The sequence below is a fragment of the Takifugu flavidus genome, chromosome 14, assembly GCF_003711565.1.
Source record: "Takifugu flavidus isolate HTHZ2018 chromosome 14, ASM371156v2, whole genome shotgun sequence".
In the NCBI taxonomy this organism is placed as follows: Eukaryota; Metazoa; Chordata; class Actinopteri; order Tetraodontiformes; family Tetraodontidae; genus Takifugu; species Takifugu flavidus.
Window position 1 is genome coordinate 9138702 of NC_079533.1, and position 17547 is coordinate 9156248.

The 17547-nt window shown below is 45.5% G+C and overlaps 2 protein-coding genes across 2 annotated transcripts in view; both read right to left on the reverse strand.

Moving 5' to 3' along the window:
* Positions 1–8825, reverse strand: part of LOC130537269 (cell adhesion molecule DSCAML1-like) — a 41277-nt gene extending 32452 nt beyond the window's left edge. The window contains exons 1-3 of the mRNA XM_057053944.1: positions 8588–8825; positions 2245–2565; positions 265–411 (exon numbers count right to left, since the gene is read on the reverse strand). Of these exons, the coding sequence (XP_056909924.1) occupies positions 265–411; positions 2245–2565; positions 8588–8810 (691 nt within the window). The 5' untranslated portion in view covers positions 8811–8825. The remainder of the gene's footprint in view (positions 1–264; positions 412–2244; positions 2566–8587) is intronic.
* A 2839-nt stretch (positions 8826–11664) lies between these two features.
* scn4bb (sodium channel, voltage-gated, type IV, beta b) lies at positions 11665–16977 on the reverse strand. The gene is made up of 6 exons (XM_057053946.1): positions 16600–16977; positions 16120–16397; positions 14408–14571; positions 14118–14337; positions 12825–12954; positions 11665–12750 (listed from the first exon to the last, which is right to left on the reverse strand). The coding sequence occupies exons 2-6, from the start codon at positions 16202–16204 to the stop codon at positions 12654–12656; spliced, it is 696 nt and encodes a 231-aa protein (XP_056909926.1). The 5' UTR covers positions 16205–16397; positions 16600–16977; the 3' UTR covers positions 11665–12653.
* Between the last annotated feature and the right edge of the window lie 570 nt (positions 16978–17547).

Sequence of the window (17547 nt, forward strand, 5' to 3'; positions counted from 1 at the left end):
CTTTAAAATAGCACCTCCGAAAAAGCAGAGCGAGCTCATAACAACAGCTTCAATAGTAGAGGGGAAGCAAGCAGAAGAGAATGGGGAGTCAGGGAGGAGGGATGAAGGAGGAGCAGACCAGATCAGCGATCCAGAACAGTGAGCAGACAGAAGACACAAGTTAAGAGTTCAGTCAATCATGGAGGACAGCGGAGCATCAACTGTCCTGAGACACACACACACACAAACAAGGACATGCTCATACAGTGGTTCATGTGTTCCTACCTGGGACGATAGAGACGGTGTCTCTCTCCCAGGACACGACGCTGACATATTCCTGCACGGCAGCTGGGATGAGGCACTTGAACACAGCTACGTTGCCCCGCATCGAGCGCTGATCCGCCACACGCACGGTGTAGGGCTCCCTGAAAACTGCACAAGCACACGCCAAAACATTGAGACAGCCAATATATGTTTTAAAAGGCAAAATCATTTCCATATCACTGAATAGGCAGTGACCCGTGATGGTCTAAATGTCATTTGAGGAATGGATTCACAAATGTTTTTAACAACGAGCGCGGTCAGAATTGCATGAAGCCATCCAGAATGTGTGTGAAATAATAGAATATGTCGGCTAATATAAATTCATGTTGTATTGTAGGTTAGTTCCTACTGTATCAGCCCTCTATACATCATGGAGAACAGCACATTAACACTCCAGAGCGAAAACAGCCTTTCATCAATTACAACAGCACTCCACATTCATTCACTGGAAATTGCTGGCCTACCCTTGTGTTTTGTTTGAACTCTTCTTATCCTGCCTCTGCTCTCAGCATAAATGGCACAAGCCGCCATTAGGCAGGATGATCACGGAAAACATTTTTATCGCTGCGGTGTCACATCTTCTTGAAAGTCTGGATTTGCTGTTTATGTACCCAGGTGAGTTTACCCTAAATGAGTTTAATTTTCAAAATCACATCAACTCCATAAGGTTGCTAAGAAACTGGTTTGAGATTTCTCTGTTTCAGGTGCGAAAGGTAGGAAAATGTTCTGTTTGTATTGTTTACACCCTGGAAACGAGCTGGTGCACAGGTTCCTCTCAGCTCGGGAGGCCGAGGCCCTGATGGAGGCCGCTGGCTGCAGGATGTTTGCTTCCTGCTAATCCCCTGTCTCCTGAGGCCAGGCTTTAGGGTCATGTGGGAATGAAGGCAACGCCCGGCTGGCATGCAGCTCAGGGTCCTGGCTCAAATCCGCAACTTGGCGCTAGTATTAGTATTAGCGTGAATATGAGTATTAGTCCAGGTTGGTGTTGGGAGGCAGAATATGAAAACAGCTGTTGGGTGGCAGGAGGGAAGGGGGGAGGGGAACAACTGTCCTGAATGAATGGCAGAATGAAGGAAAGGGGGGGGGGGGACAATAGGTGCAGTGTATGGTTTTAGTGGAGATGAGGTCTCGCTTATTAAGACAGCCTCCAATCAATGAACAGCACCAGTTAGGTTTGTTAATGAGAGATAATTAAAGAAGCGTGCTGCAGCTATATTTAGCCTGGTGCAGGAGGACAGTTTGAAGAACGAGGGAGTGGGGAGGAGGAGAATGAGGACCGTGGAGGAAGGAAACGTGGTGGCAACAGATGCCGCTTTTAGTCATAATTTCTAAAAATAGACTACCTATAATATCTGGAGTTTATTAATTGCCTCCTGTTCTGCATATCTGAGTAATAAACATATTTCTACAGAGATCAATAACATCCATTTTTCTGTGAGGGGTAAAAAAAAATCTGTATCAAGGCAGAAAAAGTCACATTTCTCCAAGAAGAGTGATAGAGTTGGAGAAAATTGTGAAAAAGCTTTAAAAGCAAAAAGTCATGCTGGGATATTTTAATATCCCTAATGTGCTGTCACTCTGGATTTGCTCACTTTAAGGGGTCGCGCTTTGGACCAGGATGCCGTTCTGGAGGTGCATGTGGCACCATTTTGTCGATATAAAAGGCACGGCTCTGAGGCCCGCCCAGTCAAAGGTGTGGTCAGAGGGTCGGTGTCGACTGTGATGCAGATGTTCTCTCTGGGGACAGTGTTCTAGGTCAATCTGCGATCAGGTCGTGGCGGGCTATTTTAGGGCAGGTGATTCTGAGAGTGGGTGGAGTTTTTCGCAGCTGCCAATCACATCTGCTCGGCTCTGCGTTCTGGCAAATGGCCGCTTGCTCCCACCGCCGTCGTCATGATCACCACCGCGGTCACTCGAGCGGACCTTTCACCCTCAACTCACCGGCTTTGATGCGGATGTTTGGACTGCGGATCTTGCCGGCCTGGTTTTCAGCAGTGCAGAAATAGTCGTTGTCATGGATGTAGCTGTTGTAGGCAGAGGGCGAGAAGGGGTACAGTTGCAGGGTGCCATTGGAGTGCACGTGTCTTATGTGGGGCACGTCGTAGATGTCGTCGCCGGTGGCCAGGTACCAGCGCAGCAGGGCACTGGGGGTGCCTCCTGCTGGACAGGGCAGGGACACCCCCACTGAGCTGGAGTAGGTTACCCTCTGCAGGGAGGCATTCACAAAGTACAGCCTGGTAGAGCCCACATCCTCACTGTGTACTGAAACAGACAGCAAAACACCGCATTTACAGCCCGTGACAGGTCAGGGGTCAACGGCGAACACAAGTAAAACACGACTGGGCTAATGGGATTCCACAGCTATTGATTTAAAGCAATCAGCATCGCGTTATTTGGACCGAGAATGTCAGAACGTCCTTCAAATGTGCGTCAAAATAATCATAACAAATGTATGTCAAATGTCCAGCTGCAAATATCAGTCATGTGACACAGAAAGGATTTGGGCTAAAGCCTGTGATGGTTTGGGTGGACTGGAGGGGGGGGGGGGGGGGGGGGGTGGCTGTTACCTCTGAAGGGAGCGCATACAGAGGCACGGAGACGGGACGCGCTCATAGGTTATGTGATTGGAATTTCTATGCCAGACGCGGAGATTTAACTCTGTTTAATCTCCTTACATATTTAACGCACAGACACATGCACGCACACACACTCGCAATTGTAGGGGAGCAACTTCAGATTAAGCACATTCGCTCCAACAGAGAAAGAAGAGTGAGATGAGGAGATGATGGGTGGGGAGGGGGGTGGCAGTTGTGTGATCAGGAGAAAGGAGATGGACAGATGTGGATGGTCGCAGAAATGGTCTTACAATGGATCACTTAATAGGACTACAGGCATCACACGCTCAGCCAGGAAGTCGGTGATTACATATAACAGCTTAATAATGTGAAATTTATCGACAATGTCCGCCGAAACTCTGCGCTTTACTGTAATTCATGGCTAAAGATGCTTATTTTTTTTCTTGCACAAAGTGCAGTTCTGAACAGAACTGAGGGTTTTTGGCAGCATATTAAGATAAAGACCAATGATAGATTTAAATAACCTCACTAAATGGAAAATATGTAACAGCTGCCTTTATTTAAATAAATTGCTTTTAAAAAAAAGGGCATTAGCTTTTACAGATCCTCGAGGTTGCACCAGACAGAGTGTTTACGCCACTTTTTAACATTTGTCCCTGAATCTTTAATCTCAGCTGATTTTTGGAAAAACCATAACTGCGTCACACAGGAGCACAGATCAGATTCGATCAGATTTTTTTTTCTAACTGACTAAATGGGCATGTTGGGGCAACTGTGGCCTCCTTTAACTGGGGAAATGATGCCGCCCTGGCGAGCAAACAAGACAACAAAGTCTTGAAATATGCGCAAATTTATTCAAAATCTTGAGTCTTTTTTTGGGGGGGGGGGTCAGAAAGACTGTATTTGATAATCCAAGTCAATCTTAAAGCTTCTGTTTAAGCCTTCGATATTGACATGGTGATAGATCAACATTAATAAATAAAAGCAGGCAGGGTCGGCGAAGTCAGCTGGGACAGTCAACTGTCCAGGTGGTCGTAATTCCTGATTCTTTTTCACTTGTTCCTTATCCTTGTTAATATCCATTTTAGACGAGGGATTGATAAAGCTGGGCGGAGTGTTACAGATGGTATATGAAAAATGTGTCTGGCAGTCCGGCGATGGGCTGAAAAACCAGGTCAGACTCCCTCCCCTCTGCAGATTACTGATAATGGCCCCTGAGCATAAAGCCCATATTAAAGATTGCAATATCTATAATCTCCCAATGGGGGGACAGAACTAAAGTAGAGGAGTGAGGGGGTCACCCTGAGAGCTTGTTGGGTGGGGGTAGGCCCGACGATGGAAGAACCTCTGGTACAGTAGATTATGTGGCCCGGAGGCCTTGGCACTCAGGGGGGTGGGAGTGGTGGGGCTGATGGAGTGGGAGGTGGAATAGAAAGGGGATCAGAACAAACTCCTGCCACTCAGACCGTCGCGTGAAGCCGAGACAGAATTAAAAACAAAGACTTTGTTCAAAATTCAGACAGAATGAGGTGCACAAGTCATCTGTCAGAGTTCCAGCTTGTCCCAAATCCATGCATCCACTCTTAATGTTCAAATTTAAAGGTGGAAAATCATTTGACTTGTTTTTTTATTATTGAGAATTCACTGGTGTCTAAAATATCAGGGGTCAATCACCTGTTTTCACACCCTGAAACAGGCTGTTTTTCACAGTACATGCTACTTGGGAAAATGCTAACTTATTTCACCACTGTCATTTTAAAAACACATCAGGCCTGTGGGATAAAACCAGCTGACTAGAATAGTCACAAACACCTAAAAATGGCCTCTGCACATCAACAAAGGCAGTTTGCCCCCTGACATCTGTTGACCACATCTGTGGGGTCTCCTGCATGGCTGCTGCTGCAGTTCAGCAGCACCCGGGAGGCTTCATCAACCCCGTTCAAAGGAGGAAAAAACACACGCATGCGCACTGTCTCACACACACACACACACACACACACACACACACACATACACACAAAGCTTGGAAGGTGTTGCAGGCAGTACAGACAGCACCGCCGCTGGAGCTGAGGCTTCTGCTGTCAGAGTCGCAGCCACTATTTTATACATCCTGCCAGAGAGCCGCCCATGAATATGTATGTGGGAGAGGCAGAAGTCATAACCTATGCAAGGTTTCATCATGCATAATGCAGCTGATCTACGCCTCGACCGGATGTGAACACACACACAGGCACACACACGCACAAAATCACCACCCGCAATTATATTGATAAAGGCTAAACACGTTCTGCACATCCGGACGAATGTGCTCTATTTTTCCTTTATTTGTAAAAATGTAAACATCTTGAGGGAACTAACAGTGAACTTACAAAAAAAACCCCCAAAAAACTAGCCTCTCTGTCTCTTTTTCCACAGGCAGCCACCTCCCCATCCTTCTCTTCAGGTGTTTTTGGGAAGTTGTGCTTGAAAAGGAGGGTTGATCCTGGAAGGGGGGGGGGGGGGGGGGCAGCTCCTTATCGGTGCAAATTTACCGCCAGGGGTGGATGCACAGGGATGATGGGAGGTGGATTCGTATCCACAAGGAGAGGCGCGTGAAAAAAGTGTTGGGATCGCGTCTAACCAGCACAGGGGGGGAACACTACAAGTCACTTCCTGTTTTTCAGTACACCCTGTCCCCAACAGTGTGCTCCCTCCACCCCAAACCCCCACTGACTGTGCTGTGTCAGTAAAAAAAAAAAGTGTGCTACTTCAGCAGTCCCCGTGGGACCTGCACCGCCCCCCCCCCCCCCACACACACACACACACCCCACACCCACATCAAAGCAGCCAGTTTCTCAGTTAATGTGAATATCAAATCTGTGCATCACAAGTCCCAGCACAGTCTGCATACACTCCCCCTCCCCCAACCTTTAATTCTGCCTAGTGATGAGGGAGAGAGAGGGAGGGGAGTTACTGTGAGAGGGAGCGATGGAGGGAGGGAGAGGTGGAGATGGAGGGAGAGATGGAGATGGAGGGAGAGATAGAGATCCAAAAAAAAAAAACCCAACTACTACTTGCTTCAGAGATCTGACATTTGCCAAATGTTCCCTCCTTCTGGAAATGAGAAACGTCGCCATCCAATGAGATCTGGGGGAGGTCCGGCTCGATTTAGCATCACTGGGTTTCTTTTTTTGGGAGGAAGAGATCGGTTTGCATTTGTTGTTGTTGTTTTAATCTCATTGACATTTAGAACTGATGTGAAGAAAAGGGAAGACGCATGGATACAAGTGTCAGATCTGGTGAAGAGGCCAATCGGCTCTAATTGCTCTGGAACAGGGCCCGGCGAGGGAAAATAGGGGAAATTTGTGATTCTTGATTTATGAAATCAAACTGTAGTTGTTACGGTGATTGACTGGGCCAAAATGAGCGTGTTTGTCCACTATTTTCGCTTCAGCCAATAGGTTAGGGTTAGCGCTCCACATAAAAGGTGTTTTGGATCCAAAAGAGAGAAACTACAATAGAGATCTGTTGATTGCTTAATATAACCCTTTTAATGTGGCTGTTTTAGGGATTGAAGTAATGTCAGGTGTCAGCTGATTAAAATAATGTATGCTTGTGCCTGCCCGAGTAATGATCGCCCCCCCACCCACCTCACAGCGCTGACACTCAATGGAGCTCAGATTGTGGCTTTAATTGTGCAGCCTCGCAAAGGGAATCACAGAATTGGGGGCAGCTGAGGGGTGCTTTTTTTCTATTCTTTTTTTTTTGCATATTTTTCAGCATGCTTGAGTTTTAATTTGAAACGAAATATTATTTTGAAAATGTGTCAGCTCTGGCTTTTGAAAGTAATTGCATTAATTCCTAATTAATACTCGTGGAGGTTTAACCTGCGTGTTTAAATAAAAGCTGGAAGAGTTCACGTTTAAACCTGGAATGCTTGTGACAATGTGACATTTCCGATCACAATATCGGAATATACTTGAACCCATATTAAATAATCGACAGACTGATTATTAAAAATAATCGGAACGTTTTAAACGTTTTAATCGGAATATGAATTAATATGAATATTTTATATATTTGGAAAACACATCGGTTATGATCAAAAAATGACCAAACTTAAAGGGGTGTCCCCCGTCAGATCGCGCGACACACACACACACACATACACACACACGCACACACACACGCACACACAGAGTGACGAGCGCGTCCGAGGGGTCCAGGTGCGCCATTAGTGAGGAACATGACCGGGCAAGTCTATAATCGGCGCCCACCAACGCCCCGGAGTTTCCCCAATTGGTGGAATAAATTTGCGCATATTTCTTTGATTCCACAGACGCCATCGAGGCTCTGGACTCACATCTTTCAAATTGTAATAATAATAATAATAAAAAAACAACCATAAATATTAACGAGGGCGGTGGAGACAGGCTGCAACCCATCAGCGTCTATAGATGAGGCGTTAATTGTAAATTAAAAAACCCACACAAAGGCACAAATAGTGAAATGTTTCATTTCCGAAGATCTCAAATGGACCCAGTGGCCTAGTTTGGTGAAGAGGTTTGCGTCGTGAGCAGCCATATTCCTCATTCCGTCAAACGCAACCATCAGAATTTATTCATACAAATTTTTATCCTGTCGGAACATTTACCAAGAATGGCCAAAACAGCATGCAAGCAGGGTTTCCACGCAGAGCAGGCGACACAAAGGCCTGGAGGAGGGAAAAGCTGTCATGTGCATGGAGACAGTGTTGAACTTCTGTTATTTTCGACAGAGATTTGTTCAGGATTATTATAATGCAGTGTAATAGCAGAAGATCAACTTTGCATTAGGGTCAGGGCTTTGCTGCGTGAATACCGAAAAAAATCACTTTAAGCAAAGCCGCCTTTTATATATTTATAAATAGCATCTAGACAAAAAAAGGGGGGAATATGCAAATGAATGAAACGAGGACAGATCCGAATGCTGTAATTGCGGCCTTTATCGATCTATTTGAAAACGAGCCTCTTGTCAAATCAGTGTTTACTAAAATGCAATAGGAATCATTTACTATGACCAGCATTTAAGGCCACAAAATTGTTCGGAAAATCGTCTAAAAGAAAATAAACGGCCGCATCTCTGGCACCCTTGTGCAGAACACAATCAACCAAAAAACATCTGCAATAATCATATGATGCACACCGATGGCTCAGATGCATCAAAAAAAATCACGGGAATCCCTCCAAAACTTTACAGCAGGGCCACTTTTCGATTGAATCTGCAGTAAAATTGGTAAACAAATGCTAAAATTGCAGGCGGATGCGTGTTTTCATCCCTCTCTCACCCTCCCTCAGCATTTGCACCTCATTCTCCCTATTCAGCCATTTTACATATTCATAACTGGAGTTGGTAATGCGAAAACAATCCCTGCTCCCAGTGCCATCTGAGGCCGCTGGATAAAAACCACAAAACGCTCCTCCAATAAGAAAAGAAAAATCACTTCCAAATTTCCCCTCCAATATCCATCTTCCTGCGCTTTTGGAAACATTTTGATCGAGAGTCGTTTTCGATTAATGCCCCATCTCAAGGCTGCTGACGTGCCATCGAGGCAGGAGCCACGGGTGTCAACCACCATCGCGAACAAAACTCATTTCCATCATTCATCACTTTTCAGTCAACTTCTTAATAAACAGCAAGACTCTGGGGCGCAGGGTGGGGAATATCTCCGGCGTTTTCTTTTCTCTTACCTTCTTGGAGAGAGTACAGCAGGAGTAAAGTTACAAGCCACATGCCATAAAGAGCAGGTGTATTTTTCAGGAATATCTGGCAATCCTGGCAAGTGTGAGGCGCGGTTTTTTGGCCAGGCAGGTCTCCGTGCTGGACTGGCGACTGTTCTCCCCGGAGGTCTCTCCAGCCCTGCTGCCCCGCTAAGCGTGGAGGGGAAATGAGAGGCGCCTCAGCCCCGCCCATACCCCCCCTCCTCTCCGCCCCAGACTACTGTGCATACAAACCCATCTTTCCCAGTCAAACACCGCAGGATATCGGGTGGTGTGAGTCGAGCGGTGGGATTTGGGTCCAGTTAGGTCCAAACTGTCAGTAGATGTGTGCGGCGACGCTGCGCAGACCGATCTGTTGGCACCTTGCTGAGCGCGCCAACCTGTGCGCCCCAGATCTCCGCTTTTCTCTGCGCAAATGTGGACCTAAAAAAAAGAAACCTAAACCAACCCAGGCAGCTGAGATGCCACTAAAATGCATTCACGTCTTTTCCTATGAATTTGGGCATTAGTCCCCGAGACTTGGAGTCACACTCGGCTTCTCTTTGTCTGTCGGAGCCGTGAAACGTGCGTCGACATTTGCGCACAGATGCAATGCAGATGGAGAGGAGGGCGAAAAGGGGGTAGCGGGGTGTGGGGCCGTGACACTTCCACGAAGCAGGTAAGGTTTCAAAAAGCAGGCAAAACAAGCTTATTGCGGGAGATCACAGTTCCCCCTCAGAGGCGCGTGTGCAACTTTTGCAGCGGCGCTCTCCCTGTCCACCGCGCGCCTGCTGTGAGCGGCTCCACCGCAAGAGCATTTATTTGGATGGAAGTTGGAGGACACTCCCCGTTCATCGAATATTTAAAGGCACTGTGGTGGCCTCTGGTGCAGCGTGAAAGTGATCCACAGGCGCCACTGAGATGAAAAAAATTAACCGCGAGGGAAATTGATATGTGAAGCCACTGTGCACAACCTACCGCGAGGTGGGTCGATGGTTTGGGCTCCATGATATTAAGATAGGGGCTTTACAGGGACTGAAACAAATAAACAATTTAATTCGTTTAATTCACAAAATTAATTTATCATTTATCATTCTGACAGTCAGATTGTAACTTTTAGACAAAATATATTTTCGGCCGGTTTGAGCGTACCGTCACACTGACGCGAGAATCGCGTGTAAATACTAAACTACCAAACTGCGTTCACCAAAGTTGCGTCGATATGGAAGAGTCTGTCTCTGCGGTGCCACTTTCGGGGGCCGTTTGGGTCAGAACTGCCCGCACGTTCATCCTCCGCACGCTGGTGTCTGCTGACACCTGCTGGTCAAATGCGTATCTGCAGGTTGGTGCGTGTCTGCAACAAAAAAGCTCTTTAGGATCCAGATTGTCACCTAAAATGCTCAAAAATAAAGAAATACATCACTTGTATGTGACTATGTGCCTTCTTACTGTGACTGGGTTTGTTTTCTGTTTTATTTTACATGCATATATATTTTTCATATAAGCACATGTAAGTCTTTGTTTTAATAGTTGTTGCCTTTATCATTAATTTTACTGAAGACGCCTTTAATTATGAGCGTTTGCTGTTTTCAACACTGTTCATAATCCATCAGGTGAATGAATGTTTCATATTAGGGAAGAAATCCTCTCCTAATCCTCTTATACAAAAAGGTCTTTGACCTCTGAACTTTCCTATAGGCAGAGGCACCATCAGCAGTAATTATTATTATGAAACAATCGAATGACAAACGATTTTAACCATGTCTGTGTAGATTCTCAATCATCCAGGTCATTGTATCCAAGGTAGTTTTCTCTGTCAACTGGACTGGGTTTCTTCTCTTGAAGACGTTTCGCCTTCTATCCAGAAGGCTTCTTCAGTTCTGAAATCGCTGGGGAGAGAGCTTGAAAATATATAGCCCCTGTGGACCATCTGCATGCTAATGATCTGGGTGGTCACCTGAGAGTCGTTAGCAGGGTCGTTGGTCGGGTCGTTCACCTAGTTTCTGTTGAGGTGTCTCCCCTTTGTCTGCTGGATCACATGGTGGTGGGTCACTGGGTCTCCTGGAATGGTGTGAATGTTTGTTTTGCTGTTGGAAGGAGTGGAGGACTGCATTGTATGTGGGTGATAGGAAGTGCCTCAGGCCACCACCTCTGTTTAAGGAGACCCAGAAGGCGAAACGTCTTCAAGAGAAGAAACCCAGTCCAGTTGACAGAGAAAACTACCTTGGATTTTAACCATATAATGGTGAGAAATAAATGGCATCTTATGTTTATCAAATTTGCTCTGTTTTAAATGATCCGTCCTTTATAATGTGTTTCTTTCCAATAATAATGTAATTTTAAAATCTGCATATCACATAAAGATATTCAAGCCAGCGAGGGGAGAACCATCAAGTCAACAATACTGATATTTTTTATTTATTTATTTACTTATGCATTTATTTCTTTTTCTGTGGATTAAAAATAAGATACACTGTTTGAAATAATCACAGGGAGTTTTAAGCAGATGTTCGCTTCATGTTTATTGGGCACGTCATTGTGATAGTCCCATACGACTCAGTCACTGTAATCCAGTATTATTTAAGCTTGTTATCATTAACCACATCACATTCATCACTTCAAATCAGATGTATCCTGTCATAACTCCAGTACCAAATTCATCACATTGTGCTCAACTGAACGTATACATGCCTCACACAAAATAGTCCAATGTATCATCTGTGCATTATTGCTTCAAGCCAGCGACCAAACGGGATGATGATGACGACGATTATTATTATTATTATTATTATTAGAGCTTCAGACTTATCACAGTGCTTTGAAGGTAAAGTGTAAAGTGTTTCACACATTCGTCTCCTAATATGTTGATCAGCTGCTAGTGGTATTTTTTTGGTACGTGCTGGGGCTCTCATTTACAGCCCAAGCAGCCCCCCCCCCCCTCCTGAAGAACAGGTAACATGATGGGGATGACATTGAATAAAATGGATGCATGAATCTTCTAAAGAGAAGATCAGAATATGTTTGGGTTTTTTTCTGTCCAAAAAATACCTCTGTTGTCTCGCAATGCACATGCTTTAACAGGACAGTTTATTTGGTTTAAAAGCTGCATCATTAACAGGGAACCATTTGTTTTCTAGGGTGCCAGGGGATTGGCTATCATCTCAGAAGCTTCGCATTCTACTGCTCCGGTTTATGAGCTGCATGAGCGGTTTTGCAACACGTCCCCTGTGACGGTGGAGCCGAGCGCTAACAGGCACCTGTGTTTCAGAGCCAGCAAAGACAAGTCCAGGATGAGGAGCTGGGCTGAATTCTACAATCTTATGTTCGCGTTTTTATTTCAAATGCTTGACTACGATTAGCTGTTATCACATTTGTGTGCTTAAAGCCTTGTTATGCAATATGTAGCTTAGATGTGGTCCACAGGTTGGTTTGCATTCAATAAAGAGAGATTAATTCAGCCCAGCTGTCATTAATTCACATTTCAAGCATTTACATTATTCAGAGGAAAAAAAGGGAAAGAAAACAGTAAAAGTTTTAAATATTGTACAAGAAGATAATGGTTCATATATTGTGGCATTAAAGCAAATTGGAACAAAATGACTGTGCAAGAGTGATATACAGCTGCTTTTGTCATTTCTCTCACTTATTATTGTGTTTTTTATGTGCACACACACAATTCCAGCAGGGCCGTCTGTGGTTCACAGGCTGCACACGTGGTCCACATCCATCCATCTGAAGCACTTGTGCCTGTGAACCAGCAGCCTTTCCCTCACTGACATTCACACCGTTCGGTGATGTTGACGATGAGCCCAAAGCTTCAGCTGGAAACGGAAACTGCAAAAGTGAGACGTGTGTAAAGCACCCGTGATCTTCACATGCCGTTTAGACTCTGACAACAAACTCAAACAGACGTGTTTTCAGCTGTACATCAGTTGCTCTTCATTGCATATTGTATATGTGCCTTTTGCCCCATAAAGGCCACAACCAGTTTTCAAAAGGAAGACAAAGAATGTGCAAAACATAGGACATGATTGTTGGGACGGTTACATGCACTTTCTCATTTCTTTTTTGGTGTCGGCTTTGTCGCAGCCTTGGATCCTGAGAGGCCGTTTTCAGTGTTGTCGATCCCTGATGACGTTACAAGGCACTCCTTACTGCAATAGAGGGGGGGGGGGGGGGCAGTTAGAATTCAGTCGGATGTGGTTACTGAATGCAGGATTTAACTCACTTTTTCTCCTCAAGCTTGGAAAGAACAAAGAGAGTAAAGTTCTTGAGCAGCATGAAGCCCATTAATAAAGCGATTGCTCCGCCCACAGCGGAGGCTATGATGATGGTCAGCGTGTTGTCCACCGATCTCACTGCGGCATCAACAAAAGACAAGAGGAGGAAGAAAGAGAGGATGAGGAAACAAAGTATACCAGCACCTGTATGGAGATAAACTGTTAAGAACTGGTTTAAAATATAACAACAGAGACTTAAAATGTGTGTAATTTCATACGTTTAGGGAAAGGCCTGCTGTTAATGACTTTGTCTGGGTAATAACTGGGGCTGACTCTCTCAACCCAAGGGGTGAATGATCATTAAAAAGGTTTGAGGACTTATATTACATCATTATTATTATAAGAACACATGCAACACGTGTCTGTCTCGTTAATGTAGAGGAATCTAATTATATTTGACCTTTAATCTTAGAATAACACAGGTCAAAGCCAGGTCAGAAGAGTGGAGGAGATAAATCCCAGCCATCATCATCATATTTCCTGATCAGGATTTATTTCCTGATAGCAGACTTAGACATCCATCTGTCTCTCTCTCGACAGTTGATTTAAAAATCCTCTAAATTTCCTTTCCTGTAAGTCAAAACAGCAAAGAGTGTTGCGCTGTTCACTCTCAGTACGGAACCCCAACAGTTTCAGTGAATAAAATTTGGGATCCTTGTGTTTAGGCCGATGTCTTTAGTTTCAGAACCCCACCAAAACAGTAAGATCCAGCCCACAAATCCCCTTGATCCCAGCTCAGTTAGGCCAGTTCAGCAGAGTCGGCCACGCCCTGATCTCAGAGACATCACAGTTCAGGGATAAATCTGGATCAGACGTGTCTCAGCGCTTCCATTGCTTTTCTCCGTTGTGAGATCAGGGCTCAGCTTTCAACACTGTCATCGCTGATATTCTAATCAATGAAAAGCCGCCCCACTTTCCTTAGCAACAGACCACTACCAGCTACACTCAGCTCCTGTCTGGGTCAACTCAGGGCTCTGTATTAGGACCACTCCTATTCCATCAGGTTATGGACCAACAATCTACTCCTCAAGATCTCAACAACCAATGACGTAATCATAGACTTCTGGAAGACCAGGGTAGATCTTTATTGAAGCCCAGCTCTCAAACACGCCATTGAGATATTCAGGTGGTCTTCACAGTGGTTGGGGTCAAAGGTTTGATTATTGTGGTTGATTGTAGTGTGTCGAGTAACCCAAGGTAACCCAAGCCAAACCGGGCCTTCTCTGGATTGGACCACTCACGCTCGTCCACCACGATGAGCTCAAACGTGGCGCTGTGGTTCTTGAACTTCTCTTTGGGGTTGATTCCGAAACACGTGTACTGGCCTCCATCCTCAAAGGTGATGTTCCACAACAGGATGGAGACGTTGTTGTTGACGTTGTTGCCCACAAACTCGACGCGCTTTCGCATGATTTTCACAACGGGCATCACCCCCTGCGCCACGATCGTCGACTCACACACCTGAAGAGACCAACAAGCTGTCAGGGATCCAGAGGGATCGGCAAGACACCAGCATCACCTGTAGACTCACCTTTTTCATGGTGCCGTTGTCATTAAACTGCCAGCTGAAGTAAAGGTCCTTGATGCCGATACAGCTGGAGTACGTGCACGGCAGCATGACCGTGCTGCCATTAAGGGCCTCCATAAAGGGGACCTTCCCTACAGACATCTCAAGAGCCTGCGAGGACCATGTGGCTGAGAGGAGAGAGGAGTTAGATCAAAACAAGCTTTAAAATTTGGACTAACAACCCTAAAGAACCATCTTTTATGAGGACTCTTAGTGATTAAGGTAAGACTTTGGGATGTTTAGGATTGAGGAAGGAGTGTTACTGGATATAAGGATAGGGAATACACCCAGGAAAAGTTCCCAGGCCACACACAAAGGAGCAGGTGAACCTATTTCCAATGTTTATTGTCGCAGCGAGGAAAGAGAGGTCGCAGGGAGGGACCAGAATGTCAACATACCAATTTTTAATTGTGAAAACTTAACAGACCTGGATTATAGATGACACCAGAGAGACCTTGCTATGACATTCAGGTACATTACAGAGGAGGAAATATGCTGCCGGAGGTGTAACTGCACACCAGGGGTCACGTGGACTCCTAGTGTCACGCCCTCAGAGCAAATACTGACAGACAGACTCTGAAATCGGAGTTAAGGAAGAGCAGGATAAGAGCGTTATCTGCATCTCTACCGTTTTCTGCACCGTTTACTTGACTTCTGCTCTTTGATTCGAGTGTGAATCCTTACACACACACACACAAACACGCACACACGCACTCAAGGTCAGCCTCCACTGCAGCAAATGGAGGAAGGCTGCTCAGGACAGCAGATAGGGAGGATGGACTGTGCAGTATGGGAATGTTTATGATTCACTCACACCTCTTTCTCAGCGCCACTGCAAAGTCACTGCACAGACCAGACACTAAAGCACTAACACGAGGGGACCGGTGAGAGCTGTGGTGGTATTTGTAAAAACTTTTGTGTTATTCTTTTGTAAAAATTCATCCATCCTCCATTAAGGTGTCCACACAGTTGTTTTTCTTTCCCCCCTCCCGGTTTAATCTGCTGATACCACGAATGAAACGAGTACAACAACAAGTCTTCTTTCACTCCATCGCTGAGATCTTTGAAACGCTCACTTTCAATTTTGGGGTTGAGGTGTGCGGCTTCACATGATACTGGAGCAGATTATCTAGATTGTGGCCTACATATGCAACTACAGCACAACAATATCATAAACTGACCTAAATGATACCAAACCCGCTAAAAGAACCATTTTAACTTTTATATCAAACTATTACAGTGGATATTTAGATACTCTCTGATCCACTTTGAAGAAATTCAAATTTTCCTGGCAGTTTTATTGATTAATAAAGATAAAGACGGCAGTGTCCACTCATCACACGAACCACATCTTTTCATAATGGGGACACATGTTGAAAGTACATTTGCAAACATTGAACTTGCAGAAGCAAATTGGTAGAAGCAACGGGAACCGTCGGTTTAATCTCAGCTAAATGGAATTTTCAATTTTGCTTAAAAACTGTTCAATATAATCAAAAATTCTGGTATTTACCAGTTCGCTGATTGAGAGAGGTTGTAAATATTACATTTTACCTGTCGCAGGATAAGAGGGAGTCATTACTATTGATTCCAGGAATCCTTGAAATGAAATGACATGATGCACATATAGGCAGTGACATGGGGAGGGCGGAGACAAGAAGAAGAGGTGACGTTACCGAGCAGTATGGAGACGATCAGGCAGACAACTCGGAGTGGAGAGCCCAGCTTTGGGGTCTCGGCCCCAAACCACTGGACCTCCATGGCAGCCAGATGTGCTCCAAAACAAATACCACGACAGGATCCAGCCCAATTGTCGGGTGGCTAGTAGAATATGAATGAGTTCAGTTTAGCTTCTCTGCTTTCTGGGTTTAGATCCAGATACTGCTGTCGGAATTCAAAACAAGGCACCGTAGAAGCAGGGAGGTGCTGGAGCCTGAACGCAATCCAACAGCCTCTAGACAGAAGACAGAGATGGAAATGGGGAAAAAGTTAGCATAACTGACAGAATAATGGCACCACCGCTTCAAAATTCAGCATCACCACGATATTAGCAAAGATAGAGTTTTACTTTAATATTCAAAACATAAAACAGAGTGAATTTAATAGACATCTGAAAAGGTTGATTTGATCCTAAAAGTTCAAGTTGTCATTCCTACCTGCTCCCTGCAGCTGGAGCTCATTCAGAGGCCAGCCGGCTCTCTGCACAGCTGAGTCAGTGTGGACAGGACAGCAGTCCGGTGCCCAACGCACACTGCGCACAGTCAGGGTTCAGTCAAGGAGAATCCGCCAAGCAGCACTTTCACTGCAGAGACAGCCACGTTGCAGCAGCAGCAGCGGCAGCGGCAGTGGCAGCGGCAGCAGCAGCAGCAGCAGCAGCAGCAGCCGGGCCAAAAGAGGAGGAAGAGAGGAGACAGTGAAAGACAAACAGGAATGCAGACAGACACCAGGAAAAATCTGCTGCACTCTGTAGAAGCTGACTCTGCTCCCTGAACGTCGCTCCTGCGATCTTGCTACTTTCCCCCCCACTGTCCTCTCTGTTGGCTGCATGCCACCTCTTCCTCCGCCTCCCCTCCCACACCTTCCCCCACATCCCTTTTGATTCTTTCTCTCCTCATCAGCCCCATTCACTTCTCCTCCCTCCTGACTCAGGGTGTGTATGCAGACTCAAGCACTGTCTCTGATGATCTTGGAAAAGTTCTGCAGTGCAGTTTAGGGGTGGGGAGAGACAGAAGTTCCTTATCCCCACGCTCCATTCATAAATAAATGCACCATGTCAGAAGTATAATGCTATCCTCAAACTACAGCATCCTACTCATTGCCATCACCGTTTCAGACTCACTCACTCTGCTCCTCACTGAGGACGATTTGCAGCCACAGCCACTGACGTAGTGTGACCTAATCAACACCTTCAGAAGGTCAAAGTCTCATGCACTGTACCTGGTTTGAAGCAGGCTTGGTGTGATATGAGGTTTCACTGACCTCTGTAGCCGTCTCCCACGTCAGGGGACGGTTTCAGATTTGATTCGTCAGTTTATGATTCAGTAATTTTGCATTTGCAGCCTGTAACAACGTGCCCGTCATCCTCAATCCATTCAGAACTTCTG